The following is a 19237-nucleotide window of genomic DNA, read 5'->3' as shown; positions in this document are numbered from 1 at the left end:
GTACATACACATCACCCATATGCACGTGCACACACGCACATACACATACACACGCACACTCATGGAGGGGAGGAAGAGTTGGGGTTTCTTAGAGGCAGGATGTTTCCATTCCTACTGTCCCCTCTCTCTTTGCTAAGATGTTACAGTGTTAGAGCTGCAAGAGGTAGAGAGATCCAATCTAAGAGACTCTACCCCTATTTTAGGAGTGTTTAGATTGGGAAGCTGACCAGCCGAACGCTGCACAGCAGGGACAGCAGCTAGGTTTCCCAGCTCTCGTCCCCCCTCCTCCTGGGAAAAGCAGGTGCCTTTTGGTGGCACCACATGCTTTGGGCACTCCTGCTGGCAAAGATGTCGCTAAGGGCGTCGCCCAGTTTTCTGCATCAAGATGTAATACCTGGAGTAACTGGATATGAATGCTATCAAGACGTTAGTCCCAGAGTCCGCGAGTATTTTTCGAACATCTATTTTGCGGCGGGCAATTTTGTCAGCATTGCTAATACAGCAGTGAACAAACAAGACAACCTTCAAAAAGTTACTGTATGAACAAATAAGTGCATGTAATTTGAGATACGGATACAAAAGTGTGACTGGATGGGTGTGGCAGAGAGGGCTATGCGGTGGCCTCGGGGAAGAGTTGGAGGCTGAGCAGAGGAGCCAGTGTGGGGCAACGTAAGGGCAAGCTCCATCTTCCACGGCCCCAAGAAGACTCCATTCGGATGCATGACGGTCATCACGATAAGCAGTCATCACAAGCTACCGCTTCGTAAGTACAGGTACTGTCCTAAGCCCTGTAGATCCAGCTTCCCCTTTAATCCCTCAGAGTCAAGGACAGAGCCAGTACCACAGCCAAGTTTGTCTGTTTCTAAACCCAGGATCGGGAGCGGCCTCGTTTCATTTTCCAAAGACCACACATTTGCTCTTTGTCCTGGAGATTCAACACTGGAGTCAAGTGGTTCGTAATGTTAACAGTTTCTCCCTAACAATTTAGGCTAAACCTTACCTTTCCCTTCATTCCACCACTGGTGGGTCTACTCTCCAGAGACCCTTCCCTTCCCCAGTAAGACACACAAAATCAATTACGTCGTATTATCTGATGCCAGTTGTGTTTATGTCTCACGAAGGAGAAAAGTATGTTTTTATGAGCGGAGATTTTGTTTTTCTATTCTGTCCTCTTCTGGTGGGTGGGGGGGGGATCTCAATACTTTTTCTGAAGTTAGATTATTGCTGGGGGTTTGGCGCTGAGTTGGCAGAGGGGATGGCCGTCCCTTATTTGTTTTCTGTGGAAGGGTCTCAGCTGTTTTTCCGCCCTTATTGAATTCTCTTACTCTTGAAGAATGACCCAAGCAGAGAAATTTCCCAAACATCTGAAATCTGAGAATTTGTGTCTGGAGTCTACAAGGCTCATGGTTTCCAGATGGAGAGACCGGAAGGAAAGGAGGCGGAGGCACAGAGGAAAGAGGGTGAGAGGATAAAAGGCCAGGGGAAGCCTGAACTCTGGATCACTTCTGACAGCCTTGTGAACCAGGCCAGGTCTCTTATTTGCTCCGCAAGTTTACCACTTGACAATGTGCCAGGCCTTAAGGAATGCAGCAGTGTGCGTGTCCTCCTGAGACTGTTCCAATGATTATGAGGAAGTAAGTCATCGTGAAATTGTCTTTTCTGGGGGCAGTGACTAAGCTCATAGCACAGTATAAAAGGAAGCTTATGGCTTGGCTATCAAGAGGGGCATAAACACTCCGGATAGATTTTCTCACCATCTCAGAAATGGCAAAAGACAGATACTTCTAGAAATCCTGGCTTCTTTGCACCACTAAGCCATAGGCAACACTGGACTCCAGGTGATCTAATTCTTCCTCCACGTGTCTTGTTTTTATGCCAGAGGTGGGGAAGGAGGCTTAGCAGGCAAATTTGAGTAAATTAATAGGCAAATATAGTTTGGTCATAAGTGCCCATAAGGTCTGATCTCAGAAAGAATGCCCTTGTTTGATCAGATAGGCCAGTGTTTTCTAGGGAAAATAGATCAGAACCCACCTGTGAGCAAGTGGGAAATTGGTTTAAGAGCTGAGAAAATACCCATCTTTATTCTCACTAGTGGTTTCTTTATCATCACCTCCACCTATAACCACTCCACTGATATCACCACCACCGCCACCACCTCAGAGCCCAAGAACAGTCTTGCTCCTCTATCATGGTTCTTTCCATTTGGAATAGGCCAAATTTGGTACCAGGATACAGCCATCCAGCCTGGTCCGAAAGGTCCCGGAAGGCCAAATGCGTGGAGAGAAACCAAACGCAGAAAAATTATTTCCTAACCAACACCTGCAATCTCCAGATATTCTAATAAAAACGGTGAGGCAGCAAACTGACATCTTGAAGCTGGAGAACCACACTCGGCCTCAATGTCGTCAAGAGCCAAGCAAAATATTCAAGCTCTCCTGAACCTGGTCTCCCGGCCTGGGACGTGTAAATGTTTAACTACACTCTGGCTTGGGGGGAGAAAACAAGCAGAGGCGAACACATTCTGGGATGGCAGAGCTTCAACAGACCACTCATCTCACCCTGAGGTGTGAAGGGATACTGCCTGCCTCCCCAAGCTGAGCAGTGCCCAGAATTTATGAACTTCTTCAGAGTATAACATGAATCTGGGGTCCAAGCCAGGCATTATAACATCGAGAAAAGGTGAACAATTTTCCTCCCTGCTGCTCTTCCTATTGCTGATTGTACTATTCAGATGTGAATTATGATTTAATCCCTTCTGTGCTGAGGGTGTTGCAAAATGTTGGTTGCAATGTAGTCATAAATATTTAAGTAAAAGGAAGAGAAAGAGGAAAGAAGGAAGAAGGAAGGAAGGAGGAAGAAAGGAAGGATAGAAGAAAGGAAGGAAGAAGGAGGGAAGGAAGGAAGGAAGGAAGGAAGGAGAAGAAGGAAGGAAGAAGTTAGGAAGGAAGGAAAAAAGGAAGGAAGGAACAAATGAATGAAGGAAAGATGGAAGGAAGGAAGGAAGGAAGGAAGAAGGAAGGATGGAAGAAAGAAAGGAAGGAGGAAGGATGGAAGAAAGAAAGGAAGAAGGAAGGAAGGAAGAAAAAAAAGGAGCAAATGACAAAACTCATCATTGCCACCAGCAACAGATGGATAGGCATGGAAAAATCCTTGCCTGTATACCAAATGGAATGCAGTTGACTTAGATCATTTCTATATATAATCAGCATGGCATGGGCTTTTACAATTATGCGGTGTTGACAGCAGTGCATCATGGGAGAAAAGATGGTTCAAGTCGCACGCTTCTGGATTTCTTTATCTGAGGGTCATCAGAACGGGGCTAGGTTGCCACAAAGTGCTCAGTGATCCATGGGAAATGAATCATGTCTTCATTCCAGGGCTTAATATGTGCATTACACCACTATTAGAAGCAAGCAACTCTGTGGTTGATGGCTCCAAGGAGGATTAAGGTCAAAAGTGGCCCTGGAGACCAAATTCCCTAGAGAGGGCTTGCCACACAACTCCGTGTGTCCTTTCTTCTGAGTTTTCTTCTCTTAGCAACAACTACCCAACACCAGCTTCCCAGGCTGGTACCATGTCTACGTAAGGTTTATTCTTCTTGCAGCGAAAAACTGGAGAAATACAAGGGAGAATGTGTTACTACAGGTTAAATCGTGTTACATCCAACTTGTGGTGAGGGTCCAGTTTCTTTTTATTATACTCCAATTTGATTGTAATGACTATTGCTTGAAATAAATGGGCAATTGACAGGGCCTTAGAGATAACAGGGATGCTTAAGTGATTTTTATAGTAGCAGTATTTGTTGTAACAGAATTTGACCTGTATTCTGGTTATTAGTTTTATTCATCACATTGGAAGCCTGGCACTTCCATTGTTCATGCCATTATATGCAAAGCGCTGTAGCATGAAAGTCACTTGCAAAGTTACGGCAAAAACTCTCTAAACACTAGAGGCTCAAGGAACAATAAAACCTCAGGTAGGGGGGGATGTTTTGTTTAGCTAAATGCTCAGAGGTTTATTGCTAAAACCCCTAAAGGTGTTTGTTTTATTTTGTTTTGTACCATTTATGATATGAACACCTCTAAGATGTTTGATATGCAAATTCTTGCCTTCTTTCTGGGCACGATTTCATTTCTCTAGGTGTGATGCTCAGGGTCATCGTTTTGAATATGATTATATTGTCCTATAATACAGCAATCCCCTTCAGGAATTGAGATGTGTGTGGAGCTGTTCTGAGCACTAAATAGTGTAGTTTGAGTTCTTTCGTATACTGACATATTTTTGTGTTTTCTATTGCTTTTTCCTTCTTGACCTAAGTTTCCTCTAGGAGTCTGTTTCTCACCCTTCTATTTAATCTGTGGTAGGCTTGAAAACCAGATGTCACACATTTAGAACGACGTGTGATGTAGGAATAGTTTCTGAGAAGAGGCTTGATGGGTGGATGTATGGCCTTTCTCTTACGTATTTGCTTTGTAGCATTTATTTCAACTGGTCAGAGGCCTAGCTTGTCACTTCCTCATGCTCAGTCACTTGTGAGTGGGTCCAGCAGAGGTTCCAGATTTTTCCAGTTCTGTCTCAATTACTCATGGTCAGAGCACTTGTTTGGATTTCATCTTCCAGAAAGGAGGATAAGTGAAACCGACAGATGGCTGAGCTGTAGGTAAACGAGTAGCTACTGAGTCCCCAAACTGGTGTGAAGTTTGTGGGCCATTTTTGTAAGGCAAATGGCCTGCTGTGTGCTGTGGCCACGATGGCGACACTCAGTAAATGGACTGTAAAATAGACAAGCTCTTTTTGCAGTCCTCTCCAAGAATATGAAGCTGGCCCGACATCAATCTGTTGGAGACATCTTCAAGATGTTTAATTAAATTACAGACTCAGTGTCACAGCTGGCTGACTTTTGGGATTCTAAGACTATGATAGAAGCCACGGCTTTGCCTCTTCTGATGATGTCACAATTTATGGCCTTGGAATAAAGGAGACTAAGAAAATCTAATAGCTCCCTCCCTCCCAAAGTGCAGTTTCAGGTTAAAAGAGGTTTCCACTGCCATCCTTAGCCCTCCTTCCCTTATGTACCCTGTGCATCTGTAGACTGTACAGAGCAAGACCTAAAAAAAAAGGTCCAAGTCTGCTGCCCCACGGCCTTACTGTATGTGTGGTGGTCGGGGTGTTATTCACCAACCCAAGGCAGACTCTGTGCCACTGAGAGCGAAAGATTAAGACAAGGGGTTGTGAACCCTTTTAGAGCTAGATTTAAATCCTGGCTTCTCATTTATTAGGATGTGACCTTGGGCAGAGCATCTAACTCTCTAAATCTGATTCTTGTGCAAGAAAATAGGAGATGATAATGTCAGTGCTCTGAGAATTAAATAAGATAATGTGTAAAGCAACGAGGCCAGTGCCTGGCCCGGAGAAAGAGCTCATTAAATGGTAGCTAGTATTATTAACACAAGGATTTAAAACTGGAGATTGCAATTTTTAACAAGTATGGATACTCAGCACAGCCAGTTACTGACTTTAAGTGGTCTTTTCGGTTTTTTTGTTTTTCTGTGATATTTTCTTCCAAGACTGGCAGCCTGGCTTTCTCCCGGGCCAGGAGATGTCCCAGACAAGCTGCAATTTCACCCTTTTATGAGTGTAAAGGAAATGGGGCCACCTGGAAGTTAGACCAAGCAAAGATCAATGAAACAAAGTAGAGTTGTAGCTTTCCGAGGGAAAGACAATAAAATGAGAAAGGGCTGGGGCAATGGGATGTGGTGTTGAGATACTGGCACCAGGCAGTAGGGAAGGAAACCTCCAAACACGTTGTGGTTTGTTAAAACATGAGACTCTTGAGTGCTACAGGGCTTGGCAACCCCGTCTCACCAGGCAGAAATGGCCTCAGCAACCGGAGAGGGGAAGGAGGAGACGCTACAGGAGACAGAGAGTCTGCTGTCCTGGCTCTGTCGGTGTGGCTCGCTGGGCGACCTTGAGTGACCGACTCGCCTCCCTATCTTGGACAATTTCTCCGAAGTTCACACAGTCCCCCAGCTAACTAACGAGGTCTGATGGAGACAAATTTGTTCAAAGGAAATTCAGAGTAGGGTTCATAAATCGCAGCTCCTCCAGACACGCCTGGTGGTGGGTTTTAGAAGGGGTTTTTATACAGTGAATTGTAATGCCTTTAGGCAGGACTTGCACTTTTGGTTCACAAAGTGTCTACTCTCCTGGGTTCTCACATTTTGCCTCCGTGCATATGACTTTTGGTTTCACTGCAGCCCCCACAGGTGGAAGTTGGGGGGCACCTAGATGGCTCAGTCAGTTAAGCGTCCGACTCTTGATCTCAGTTCAGGTCTTGATCTCAGGGTCATGAGTTCAAGCCTGTGTTGGGCTTCATGCTGGGCGTGAAGCCTACTTAAATATATATATACATATATATATATATCTCACATGTATAGCTCCAAGGTTCCACAAAGATGTTTTTGCTGGCCTACCTGTAATTTTCTCTACCAAAGATTTTTTATTTCTAGAAAATATAAAAATTAAAATCTGATGTGCCCCCTGGTTAATCCAAATTGTAAAGCTTTAATATTACTTGAAAACATCATTCAGGATCAAGTATTCTTTGGGTTATAATCTAACTCTGCTCAGAAAATTTAACCTAGGCATGGATTGTTTTACTTTGAGGAGAAAACATATCTGTAAATAACGACGACTTTAAGTGTATCCGCTTGCCCCTTCCCAGAGATCTCCAAAACCGCTCTGGAGAAGTCAGGAGTAAATGAGCGTCCGTATCTAATAACCACACATCACCGTCTCCAACATCCCCACAGTTAAGGATGGAGATCATCATGAATATTTACACCTAGCAGGCTCCTTTGTGCACAACTCTCAGAGACGAATGGTATTTCCAGTAATAGTTTATTGATTTCCAAATGCACAGGGGCGCTGAGTCCAAACATCCTGGGATAGCGGTAAATCTCTCTTACAAAATAATTTACAGTATGAAAATGATATACTGAAACATTAACTCAAATGTGTAATTCCCTTGGAAGAGCGAGTGTTCCCTTGTTTAACGTGAAGGGTGGAAGGAGAAGGTAAGGAGGGAATGTGACTGTGCACAGGAAAACAGGCAGAGGACAACGGATTCGTTGCTTGTCCCCACCCATGCAGTATGGCCTGTCACTGTACAAAGACTGGTCAGGTTTGATTCCTGTTAATATAAGTCCACTGTCCCCTCAAGGTCCTATCAACCCCAGCATGGGCTCTGTGGCATGTTTTGCACCTTTATACCCACAAGTGTCTCAATTTGTTTTCATTTTCCTGCCCCGGCACTCCTTGTGCTGCTTCTGGTGTGTGTTCAGTTCCAAATGCTACTCTTCCACCAGGCAGGCCCCCTGGGCCTGAGTCTGGGAATGGGCTGGGTGGGGGCTTCAGAGCACTGCTGGGTGTAGGCCATATTAATGAGATCTCGAGTCTCTTCTCTCTCTCTTAAGTCTGGGCTGTGTCATCCCTAAGGAGATTTGTGTTTTCAACGGAAGTCCAGATGGGCTAGGCACACAGCAAACATGCAACCGATTTTCTGATTACGAAGCATGTACTAAACAGCCATTATGTGCGTATGAAACTTCAGGTGTTGGCAAGAGAACACTTTCTAGGTGGGGGGAGGGGAGGACTTCCTATACCCTGCCACCAGCACAAGTCACAAACTCTGTAGCTGTGCCCTCAGTCCTGACTGGAGTGGGCAGACTCCTGGGTCCTCAAAATGGCTGGGCTATCGTTTCCCATATTGTTAGACATCTCAGAGCAGGGCTGGAGCCCACCTTGGCCCCGTGCTTTAGGAGCCGACAACCTCTGCCAAGGAGCTGTTCTTCTCGTGAGCACCTTGTAAGCAAGCTCCTGAGCTCCGACTATGTGGTGACACTTGTGACTGGGGCTGGCAGAAGCCTCCACGGTGGTGCTGTGGTACACAAGATCAGGAGGGGGCCGCCCCGGTCTCCCCTGAGTTCCTCCACTATGTGTGTGTGAGGGTCTATGCATGTACCCTTGTCATTTACATATACATATGTACTCAGTGTGTGTGTGTGTGTGTGTGTGTGTGTGTGTGTGTACACATGTCCATAGCAGGTATCAGCAGGAAAGTCTAGATTCACCGAACTTTGAGTTAACGCATCGTCAAAGAGCACAGGACAGGCTGGGCTAAAATAGGAAGACTGCCTTCTCTGTGGCAGTGCAGCAGCAGACATTTTCAAATAAACTTAGCAGAACCCTCTTCACTTGGACCATTTCTAAGAACTTCTATACTCTTGAAGGCCTAGAAAAACTCTCATTTCTGGGGGATGGCGCCCAAAAGGAAAGGCTCCCCCAACTCCTGGGGGCAGGCTCAAGTTAGCAATGTGGACTTCACGTATCTGCTACAGTAGCAGAATGAGGCTACCTCAATGCCATTTCTGAGCCCAAAGGATAGCCATGAAATGTAATTTTGGAAAAGAATCCATAAAGTGGGATGGTCGGATTGCAGTGGGGGGGTCTGAGGCCTCCTCCTCCCTCTGTATCGTCGATGTGCCACCGACCACCACAAAGTGAGGGAGAGCTGGGCTCAAAATCTGGCTCCAATACTTCTAGCTGTGTGACTCAGGGCAACGGGGTCTTCCACTCCACATCCGTTTTATCAGCTGAGAAACTGGGGCCGAGGGCAGGGCCTGGCTCACAGCTGGTCCTCAATATAGGTCATTTCCCCCCCACAGCTGAGACTCTAAGGACTTCTTAGAATCGCCCTGGATTCAATGATATCAAATCAAAGGACAAACCCACTCTCGGCCTCCAGAGAACCAAACTTTGGAAAGCAGCCAGGGATCGCTGTGGGGACCCAATTCGTTCTGGACACACTCGTGACCTGCCTCCCTCGGTGACTTCTCCCCGGGGATTTCTGCAACACCCACCCCTCCCCCCACAGCCTACAGTCGGTCAGCACACACTTTCGAGCACTCTAACTGTTACTGACCTGGCAGTAAGGCCTCATCCTGCTGGGGCTTGAGTCTGAGCAGCATGCTCTGGCTCCGGGCGGGGGGGGGGGGGGGGGGGGGGTGGAGCTGGTGCCACTGCAGGAAGCATCCTCGTTCTTACATTCATAAATGCTGCTGGCAGGAACTCAGGAGCCTGGGCAGAAGCTGTTGCACCATGTTTAATGCTTCCCTGGTTAAAGTTTTATCAGGTGCTGAAGACAGCAGGAGCCCATCGAGCAAATCTGAAATCCTAAGTAAAAGCAAAAGTGCTTTCCTTGAGGATTACAGAGATATGATAACATACGGAGATAGGCTGGCATGTATTTTTATACTTCTGTTCGTATCTACCGCATACATGCTCGAGTTTCCCAGAAACTGACTTTAAGTAATAACATATAATCAGGTATGGATTGGTCTGTCCATTGCTAAGATAAGGAGATTGTTGGGAGATTCAACAATAATTATTGGGGAAAGACAAACACAAGCATCCAAATCCTCAAGTGTTCTTAATCTGTTGGTTTTTAAACTCTTGTAAGAGTGGCACCTGGTCCTTTTTGGGGAGTTCTGTTGGGTGAGGCTGGGGGTTGTCATTAGTGGTATGCCAAATTCTCCAGTCTTTGCAGGCAGATAGGGAAAGCACCAAAACTGTCTTAGCCATTTGTTGACCACCAGTTTGAGAGAAAAAAAAATATATATATATATATTATTTTTTTTTAACTGCCCAAAGGACTCTTGGTCCCAACGTCCTAACATATGTAGTGAGTCAGGGTAATCCTAACCCAGAAGCAGATATGCCCAGTAGCTTCCTGGCCTCAAAGAAAGTTTCATAGCAAACACAGGATTGGACAATGACATAAATAGGCTTCCTACAGTAAGTATTGCTTCGGCCTCAAAACCGCCCCCCCCCCCCCACACAAACCAGCTGGCCCTAAAGCTCTGTGATAGGTACACAGGTCACAGGCAGGCAGGAGGAGAGGGATTTCTCCAGGGCAGATGCCTTCCGCTCTGCTGCGGAGGCAACTAGAAGTCGAGGCCCTGAGTCAGCTGCGTGGATACAGTTCCGATTGTACTTCTCGGGAGTGAACACCAAAATACCGCTAAAGGCAGAGGACAGGGAACACATACACCCCACTCGCAAATAAGAATTCCCTGGGAAGTGTCCCATTTTATCTTGACTGCATGTACGAACATTCTATTTCATAATTAACTGTTTTATCTAAAAGTAAGGGCATCCCCTAATTCCAAACCATAAACTGATGTCTGAGAAAATGCAGGTTCTTTAGCTTACGGGTTTGCACTCCCTAGAAATCATGGCTTACTTGGGAATAGAAAACCTGATGGTAAGGAAATGTGACTTGGGAGTGGGGAAGGGCTGGAAGTACAACCACGGTGTGCCTCTGCTCATGGTACTCGAGAGGGGAGAGCCTGGCTGCAGGAGAGGGTCCGAAGGCCGGTGGGTGGGGTGCCATGGGAAGAGGGGTTCCAGCTGGAGTGAAAGGTGGGTGCATCTGCTGGGAGACGGGGCTTGACTCAGCACACCAGAGCGATAAGAACTCTCCCTACACTGCATTTAAGCCAAATGAGGCCAAGGGGGTTGGGGCGAGGGCACCAAAAACCTGCACTGAAAAATTCCCACTTTGCAATATACACTGCAGACTTCATGTTGTGACAAGACCCAGAAAACTGGCAGAATCCACCCAAATAACTCAGGCTCCATCAGATCCTTTAGTGACTATTTTGGAAACTCAGGCAATTTGAGTTCAGAAATACCGATTTCAACTTTTAATCAGATCTCTTTGGTCCTTTTTTTTTTTTTTTAAAGTCATTTCCTTTCCACCTCTTCAATCATTTTTTTCATTTCCACAGCACTGAATTATGGATCTGAAGTGCTGGATAACCTCATATACTAAAAATATCTCTGTATTTCAAACTTTTAACTCTTTCTCCAACCCCATCTTCAGGCCACCCATCTTACTTCATGGAACCACATTTTCACAACTGTATAATGGGACTTTCAGAAACTATCTACAGAGCCCTACTTTGCCCCTCTCCCATTATTTCATGCTTCCGTATAAATAAAGTGGGGTTTTATTCGCAGGTAGGGAAAAAGTTCTGACTGCCCTTCAAGATTATTCCAGATCCTTCCAGATGAAGCGATGCTGTCTGGGTATACGATACTCCAAGGGCTGGCTTTCCTGAGTAAGTTCAAAGCAGCCATTGAGGGACTACCTGAAGGACGCTTCTTAATTAACTGCTCCTGGTTGATCACAGGGGCACTTTTCCTTGACCTACCATGACAAGAGAATGACAAGCACAGTCAGTGACAATAAAGTTGGTCATCCCTTGGACAGATGTGTGCCTGCTGTGGACCTGGGGATGGATCCGGTGGAAGGACGTTTGTTGCTGGGCAGCTTTCACAGAAATCAGAAGCCGTTACATACACGCCGTCACATACACACAGGGGGAGGGAGGAGTTTCCACTGGGGACAGCAAGCCTTCATGTGTCCTCGTCTTCGCTGGCACCGCTGCAGAGGAAAGGAGAACCAGGTGAGTTACGGCCTCACAAGAAGGGGGGTAGCCTAGTCTACTGGCTGAGGGCACAGGCACTGTTCTCAGACCCACCTGGACCCCAGTCCTCAGCTACCACCGTTGGGCCGTTGGCCATGGGCAAGTTAGTTAGCTTCTCCAAGTTCTGATTTCTTTGACTACGGGGATAACTTTGATGATAAACCCTGCTTTACTGGGTTATTGGAGAATTAAATAAATAAGATAATATATGTAAAGTACACAATGCCTGGTACACAGTAAGTGAATAGCTATAAAGGCACAGGTGAAGGTCATAATATTTTTTAAGCTTACTTGACAAAAAGCTAGTAAAAATCAGCAGTTTGACTTCCCCTAAGCCTTAAATCCTCTATTGTTAGGAGAGAAAAACAAAGAGAAGCTCTGTCTCTGCACTGACCAACAGCGCTTCTCATTTGGAATCAAGCCAACGTGTCAAGTCCCGCCCCAGGACAGTCACAGGGCTCAAATGTCACCTCTTCAGGGAAGGTACTCACTCTATCTAAGTAGGATCCCCTGGTCATCCCCCCCTTTTATTTTTTTAATTGCCCTTATCACATCCTATGAATTGTCTGCTATTTACTCTCTACTCTACCTCTGACTGGAGCCTACAAGAGTAGCAACACTGTTTACTTTATTAGCACTATCTAATATTTTATTAGCAGTATCTAGCGTTGGTATTGTGCTAGGCACAGGGAAATGCTCAAGAAATAGTTGTTGTCAAAAAGGGAGTGAGAAGTAAAAACAACAGGAAGGGAGGAAAGGAGGGAGCTGAAAGGAATACTTATTACTGCCCTGACCAAGGTGTCCTAAATGTCAGTGGTATTTCAGGCGCCAAAAAAGTGAGCTGTGGGTCCCAGAGGCATGGCTAGGTCCTCGGGCGCCTGAGGTTCGAGCCTCCCTGGCTCGGTCCCAGAAGGGAACACTGTTGATATAGAGACTGGGTAAGAAAAGGGCAGGGGCAGAAGTGAGCCCACTACAAAGGGCATAAGGAGCAAACTTGCCTGGTTTCTCCTCCTCTGCTTCTAGAGGCCACTGTCCTTAAAATCAGACGAGTCAACTTGATCACGTGCCTACTGTGTGCCAGGGACCCTGAGCTAAGCGCTGCTCACGATGATCCCAGAACACAGGGACGGGTGGTGTTATCCCCACTTTGCAGGTGAAGAAAGTGAAGCTGAGAGGTGGAAAATCCTCAGTCACCAGTGAGGTCTGTGTCCTTAAAACTTAATGATTAGTATGGGCTGGATGAAATCTGAAGTAGTGAAGTGGGGGGTGGGGGGTGCTTACAAGGGCAGAAAAAAATCTTCCTCCGGTAGAGATAGGAGCTGGAGAAAAGGGAAGGTCTGGGGTGCATCCACTCCCAGCTATGACCTAGAAATGTTTTATCTCGTGACAGATTATCTACGTCCATATAAAATCTGTGCTTTCTTGCATCCATTTGGGAGAAAGGAAAATATCCCAGGCAACAGACTTGTAGTGCTTCCGCTAAGAGCAAAAACATTTCGAGGCACAGAGCCTGAAATTAATGTAAGTGTACTCTAGGAGCCAAAAACTCAGCAACCTGCACTATCCAAAACTCTGCCTTATTTCTCCCCTTTTCCTGCCTGTGGTCCCATCACAGGATGAAGGGTGCACGCTAGGAAGGGCTGGACAGTGGACTGTCATTCAGGAGTAGTATTTGGTGGCATCTGTCCCAAAGGGAACAAAGGGTCTTTTACGAAAGTGTCTCACCAGAATCGAGGCACGGCTGGAACTGGCGCCATAGTCTCCCCTTTGGTACTATATCCAAAGCAAGCTCGTATTGTTCTCTTGTCAACTTTCCTTCAAATATGAGAGGCCTAGCAGGCTGACTGTGCCCTTTCCTTAAGCTGCATTTCACTCTTTAGCATTCTTAACTTGAGATGCATAGTTTAAAGGGTTCATGAACCTACTTAAATTGTACATCAAATTTTGTCTGTGTGTTCCTTTGTTTCAGAAAGGCCATAATTTTCATCATATTCACAAAAAGGTCAACAACCCTTCCTCCCAAACTGAGTATAATAAAATTAAAAATAAATTGAGTGCTTTTCTAGTTGCTAGGTTCTTTATTCTAAGACTTGCAGGGTTGGCTTGGGGAAAGGATCAGAAGCCCTGACTGACAGAATCTTTTCTCATGACCCTAAAAGAGATCTATTCTGGAGTCTGAAAGATATAGTTCATCTCCTAGTTTAGAAGCATGAGATCTTAGATTCTGGCATATCACTGATTCTTTCATTTGCTAAATACTTATTAACTGTCTACTCTGTGTTAGGCATGATGCTAGGCACAACAATGAATGATGGACACGGTAGCTGTCCTCGTAGACTTTACAGCCTTGCAGATGAGGGGCGGGGGGAGAGGAGGGAGAGGGGAAGGAGAGAAATGTGGGGAAGGGAGAGAGAGAGAAATTTTGTATCTTCAAATACAGTATATTTATTTTCACAATTAACAAACAAGCTCTTTTTCACAATAATGAAGAAGAAAAAGGATCTGAAGTGAATCGGTAACACAGAACTTTGCTCACTTTGTGGTCTCTTCTGGAAAGTTACACAATCCAATTAGTATGAGATAGCATCTCCTGAAGGCTTCTTCACTTTGTATATAAGCTGGTATGTGTTCATAAGACTTTATCTCAAACAGCCTATGAAAGTCTTTACTCTCTCCTAGGGAAGTAACACAGCCTTCTACCTCAGCCACTTAACATCTTCCTCTTGAAACATCTGCTGATCACATTTAGATTTAGATTTATAATTGGATTGGTACTCGGATGTTACGGAAATTCCTCCTACTGTCCGCGTTGTTATTGATGTCATTGTTGTTGTTTTGAGAATGAACTAAGGGTGTTAGAAAGACAGCCCGTTCACGTGAACTACTCCAGAATAGTTAAGTAAAATAAATAAAATACTTAATTAAAAAAAAAAAAAAAAAGGAAAAACAGCCCACTCTATCGTAGGTATTGACCAATGAGAGAGGCAGCATTACAGGACTTTGAAGTCACCAAGACTGAACTAGGTTCAAATCTCTGCTCTGGCACTAATGAGCCGTGGGCTTGGGTGAGTTACTCAACCTCTCCGAGTCTGTTTTCCTCATGGTATTTCTATCTAATCTTACAGGTTTATTGTGAAAGTTCTATGTATTTCATGTAATATAAATGATTAAAAATGTGGGCTCCCTTCTTCAACCTACCTTCCTTCTGTCCCTGAATCAATACCTCCCGCCTCCTCCTAACTCCTTCAATGTTCCTGGTCCTGGCATCTGAAACACTACACTCTGGAGCAAATGTGTCCCTATCCGCAAATGCCCTTACGTTTCTGGAGAGCAACAGTGCCTTTCTTTGCTTGTTTGAGGAGTTTTGTTTTTATTTTAATGACAGCTTCAGACCTGACGAATAGACAGGTCTGAATATAAAGACAGGTCAGACAGGTACTGAATAGAAAGAAAGGCTGAGTTCTGTGGTTCTGACCCTTCCAGCTGACAGGTCTCTGCCAAACAGGAGTGAAGACAAATACCGAGTGAAGCTTAGTTCACTGGCTGTAGTCACAGACTGACGTAGTTGAAGAATGTTGTTGTAGCTAAAAGCAGGGGTTTTAAACTGGGGCACACATATCCTTGTGGTACATAATGATTCTCCAGGGGGTATGAGGGCATGTGTGATTTTTAAGGAACTACAGGTCTAGATCCTTAACTTCCATGTGTACTCTTTCTTAAAACTCACTTGTCGGGGCGCCTGGGTGGCTCAGTCGGTTGAGCGTCCGACTTCAGCTCAGGTCACGATCTCGCGGTTTGTGGGTTTGAGCCCCGCGTCGGGCTCTGTGCTGACAGCTCAGAGCCTGGAGCCTGCTTCGGATTCTGTGTCTCCCTCTCTCTCTGCCCCTCCCCTGCTCATGCTCTGTCTCTGTCTCAAAAATAAATAAAAACATTAAAAAAAATTTTTTTAAACCCAACAAACCTCACTTGTCGAAGAATGTGCCCGTGATCTCTTAAGTCCCCACTGTAGGCCACTCCCGCCTGCACAATCACCGTCCTGCCCTTCAGAAAATAAATGCACGCCTCTCACCCTCCTGACTCTTACCAGGGGACAATTTTCAAATTCCTTGCCTCTAAGAGAGTCCTAGGAGAGCAAGGCAATACACAATCAAGGACACAATCCTTCATTTTGCCCAGGAGACAAACTCTTGGCCAGGTTGTGTGCTCCTGTCTGTCTGTCCACAGACCTAAGGGTTCACATTCAGAAGTCAGATGCTTGTCACGATGTATGTACTGCTATTTGAATTGAAAAAAGGTAATCCGACTTGGATCTGACAGAAAGCAAGACTGATCTGGCTGGACGGTTTGACCACAAAGACCTCTGCTAGTTAGATTATGTAGCGAATCTTGCCCGTCAACTTCATAGGCAGTGCCAGAGCTTTGCCAAAAACATGGGCAAGGCTCATCCCATGTCACATGTCAGATATCAAACCCTTTGAACTATCTATACTTGATATGTAATTTCAGGAGTTAACTTTAAACTGGACAAGGAGGCACGTAAGTTTTCTTTTTTGAGAGAGAGAGAGAGAGAGCGAGACAGCACGAGTGGGGGGGGGCAGAGAGAGAAAGAGAAAAAGAGTGAGTGGGGGAGGGGCAGAGAGAGCGAGTGAATCCTCAGCAGACTCCACACTCAGCACGGAGCCCAACACGGGGCTTGAGCTCACCGCCCTGGGGGCATGACCTGAGCCAAAATCAAGGGTCTGACGCTTCACCGACTGAGCCAACCAGGCGCTCTGGCACCTAATTTTTTCTAAATAATTTTAGCAGGTAGGAGACAAAGTTTTGCTAAGGAACCGAGAGCCCCTAAATCCGGACTGGGAGAGTGGCATGCCATCTGACACACCCCTGGCCGGGGAGCCAGGGTCGCAGCGGGTTGGGGCTGGGATGGGACTAGGGAGCCCCAGCCAGCAGAAGGCCGTGCCCCCTTGGTCAGCCAGGCACACTGAGGAGGAGGGATTGCGTGAAATCGAGGGATCTGTCAGGGGTACAACACAGCCCTCGGCACATGCAGCCCCTGAACACCTGCTGACAAGAGTGGCGATTCTTCAGGCAGTCCACGCGGATAGGAGCTCAGCCTCTCCACTCGTGTCTCCGGAGATGGCAGCTTATGAGAGGACGTTAATAAATGAGGTGTGCGGCACTCTGACCTCGCGAGTTTAATAGCTTCTTTTCCTGAGAATATAATACAACTTAATTTGATTTGGCATCGCTCCTATCTGCTGAGTCCTTGGCTATTTATTAATTCATTATTGCCGTAAAAGGATTATTCAACTCGAGAGGATAGAGAAATTAAGAGGTATCAACAAGGGAGGAAGGTTAGATTTGAGAAGACAGATTTAGCAGTCTCCGAGAGTGAAGCCACACAGGCATCGTCACGGAGCTCACCGGCAGCCTCCATTAGCCACCTGAGGCTGTGGCTGCCCAGTTCCAGTAAGCGTGTGGCCGGTCTGGCTTCGGGGGTGGACCGCACGCCCAGATCCAGGAACACTCCTCCACCAGACGGAGCAGGACAGCCACATCTGTGCCCCTTGTCACCTGCCCTAGCCTGCCAGTGAGCAGGGGTCACCGTGCTGTAAAGAATTAGAACTTCGATTTTTAGCTGCTGCCTATGGAACTAAGTGAGGTATGAATGTAACAGGAAGTGAAATGTCCTCAGTTTATCCCGGGTTAACTGAGAAAAACACGAGAGGACTCCAAAGTTTTAGTCCTGGCTTTGCTGGGGGACTCTGGGCAATCAGGATGCATCGCGTTCTAAGTGAAATTTAGGAAAATTCCAAACCGGACAAAAGCTAAGCTCCTTTCTTTTTTTTTTTTTTTTTTTTTTTTTTTATTTAAAAAAATTTTTTTTCAACGTTTATTTATTTTTGGGGGGACAGAGAGAGACAGAGCATGAACGGGGGAGGGGCAGAGAGAGAGGGAGACACAGAATCGGAAACAGGCTCCAGGCTCTGAGCCATCAGCCCAGAGCCTGACGCGGGGCTCGAACTCACGGACCGCGAGATCGTGACCTGGCTGAAGTCGGACGCTTAACCGACTGCGCCACCCAGGCGCCCCAACCAAGCTCCTTTCTGACACACAGGCTCGCTGAGCTAATTAACTGGCTCTCATTTATACTGTTTCCTCTCTTGCTTCCTGTGTACGTCCCTCTCCCTGTCCCTCTCCAGCTCAATCTGAAGGCTGGCCTAAATGTTCCAGGTTCCTTCACCTCTTTCTCTGGCGGGGTCCACACAGCAGGTTGTTGAATAGCACTGCTTGATTAGGACCCACTACAGAGAGCCAAGAACTAAAGCCTGGTGGGAGCAAAAGCCCTCTGACTCGTCAGTTCATCATGGCTCTTAAAAAAGTCTCAGGTGGCTCCAGCCTTGCTGTATCTTCCTTCTCAAATCACAGGAAAGACGGGGAAAAGGATCCTTCTCCCCAGATCGCATTCTACTTTATCCCACGAACCTTCTCTTCGATAATAACCATTATTCACAGAGGGCCGACTTAATGGTCCATGCGCTGTGCTAAGCAATTTATACACACAATCTCACTAAACCCTAACAGTAGCTTTTGGATGGGTATTATGATCTTCATTCTACAGATGAGAAAATGGAGGCCAAGCAAAGGTACGTAACTTCCTCAGGGTAAACCCAGTTGGTAAATGGTGGATCTAGATTATGCAGTCTCCAGAACCCTGAGATATGCAACTGGGCTTGGGTAAGAGGTGTGACATAGGCCTGTATCTTTTGACACCCTGTTATGCAGTCAGTAAGTGATAGACATGAAGTCTTCTGAGGCTTAATTTTTTTCCCCTGAAAAATGGGATGATACTTACTTCCAAGGGTTGTTGTAATACGATGGAAGGTACACGCAAATTCTTTTTAGGATGAGACAGTGCCAGGTAAGGGTAGGATTACTACAGGAGGAGAAGGCAACAGACACTGGGTTTGCATCTCAGCCCTCCAGCTGCCTCTGCCTTTACGGACCAGTGTGGGCGCCTCTGAGAGAGGCTTGGGTCTCCAGCCTGGCCTCAGGTCCACCCTCTGACCACACAGTGCCAGCTTTGATCTCCCTGCACCCTGCAACCTGTTTGCTGTTTTTGTAGGTGGCTACCCTTCTTGTACTCCACAGGGGCTAAGTGGGTGGTGGCCTGTTTCTATGGGAGCCGGGGTGGAGGTGGGGGGGCGAGGGGCGGTTCCAGCAGGTCTGTTCAGGTGGTGCACATCTGTAGGGAGACACTCACTAGCCTGCCAATGCCCCATCTACTCTCAGAACTCCCTTCTTTTTTGTTTTGTTTTTTTTTGTTTTAACGTTTTATTTATTTTTGAGACAGGGAGAGACAGAACATGAACAGGGGAGGGTCAGAGAGAGGGAGACACAGAATCTGAAACAGACTCCAGGCTCTGAGCTGTCAGCACAGAGCCCGACGCGGGGCTGGAACTCACGAACCATGAGATCACGACCTGAACTGAAGTCGGCCGCTTAACCGACCGAGCCACCCAGGCGCCCCTCAGAACTCCCTTCTTAGGATGGAGTCTCCTGTTGCTGCGGCTGGATTTATAAAGGAATCATTTCCAGCCTTCTTTTTTTTTTCCTAAATTCAGAAAGTAACATTTTACTTTTTGCTGATGTGTACTTTCTGTAACAAATACTGCTTCCATGAA

The 19237-nt window shown here is 46.3% G+C and overlaps 1 protein-coding gene across 2 annotated transcripts in view; it reads right to left on the bottom strand.

Annotated features, from left to right (window-relative positions):
• Nucleotides 1–6881: 6881 nt before the first annotated feature.
• TRIM44 (tripartite motif containing 44) overlaps nt 6882–19237 on the bottom strand; it is a 113449-nt gene continuing 101093 nt past the window's right edge. For both annotated transcript variants that reach the window (XR_006714183.1, XM_045484983.1), the window contains one exon: nt 6882–11509. Coding sequence is in view for 1 of the 2 variants with exons in the window: in XM_045484983.1 (XP_045340939.1) it covers nt 11482–11509 (28 nt within the window). In the remaining variant the exon portion in view is untranslated. The remainder of the gene's footprint in view (nt 11510–19237) is intronic.

This window comes from Leopardus geoffroyi, chromosome D1, assembly GCF_018350155.1.
Source record: "Leopardus geoffroyi isolate Oge1 chromosome D1, O.geoffroyi_Oge1_pat1.0, whole genome shotgun sequence".
Classification (NCBI taxonomy): domain Eukaryota; kingdom Metazoa; phylum Chordata; class Mammalia; order Carnivora; family Felidae; genus Leopardus; species Leopardus geoffroyi.
This window is presented reverse-complemented; position numbering and strand designations above follow the sequence as displayed.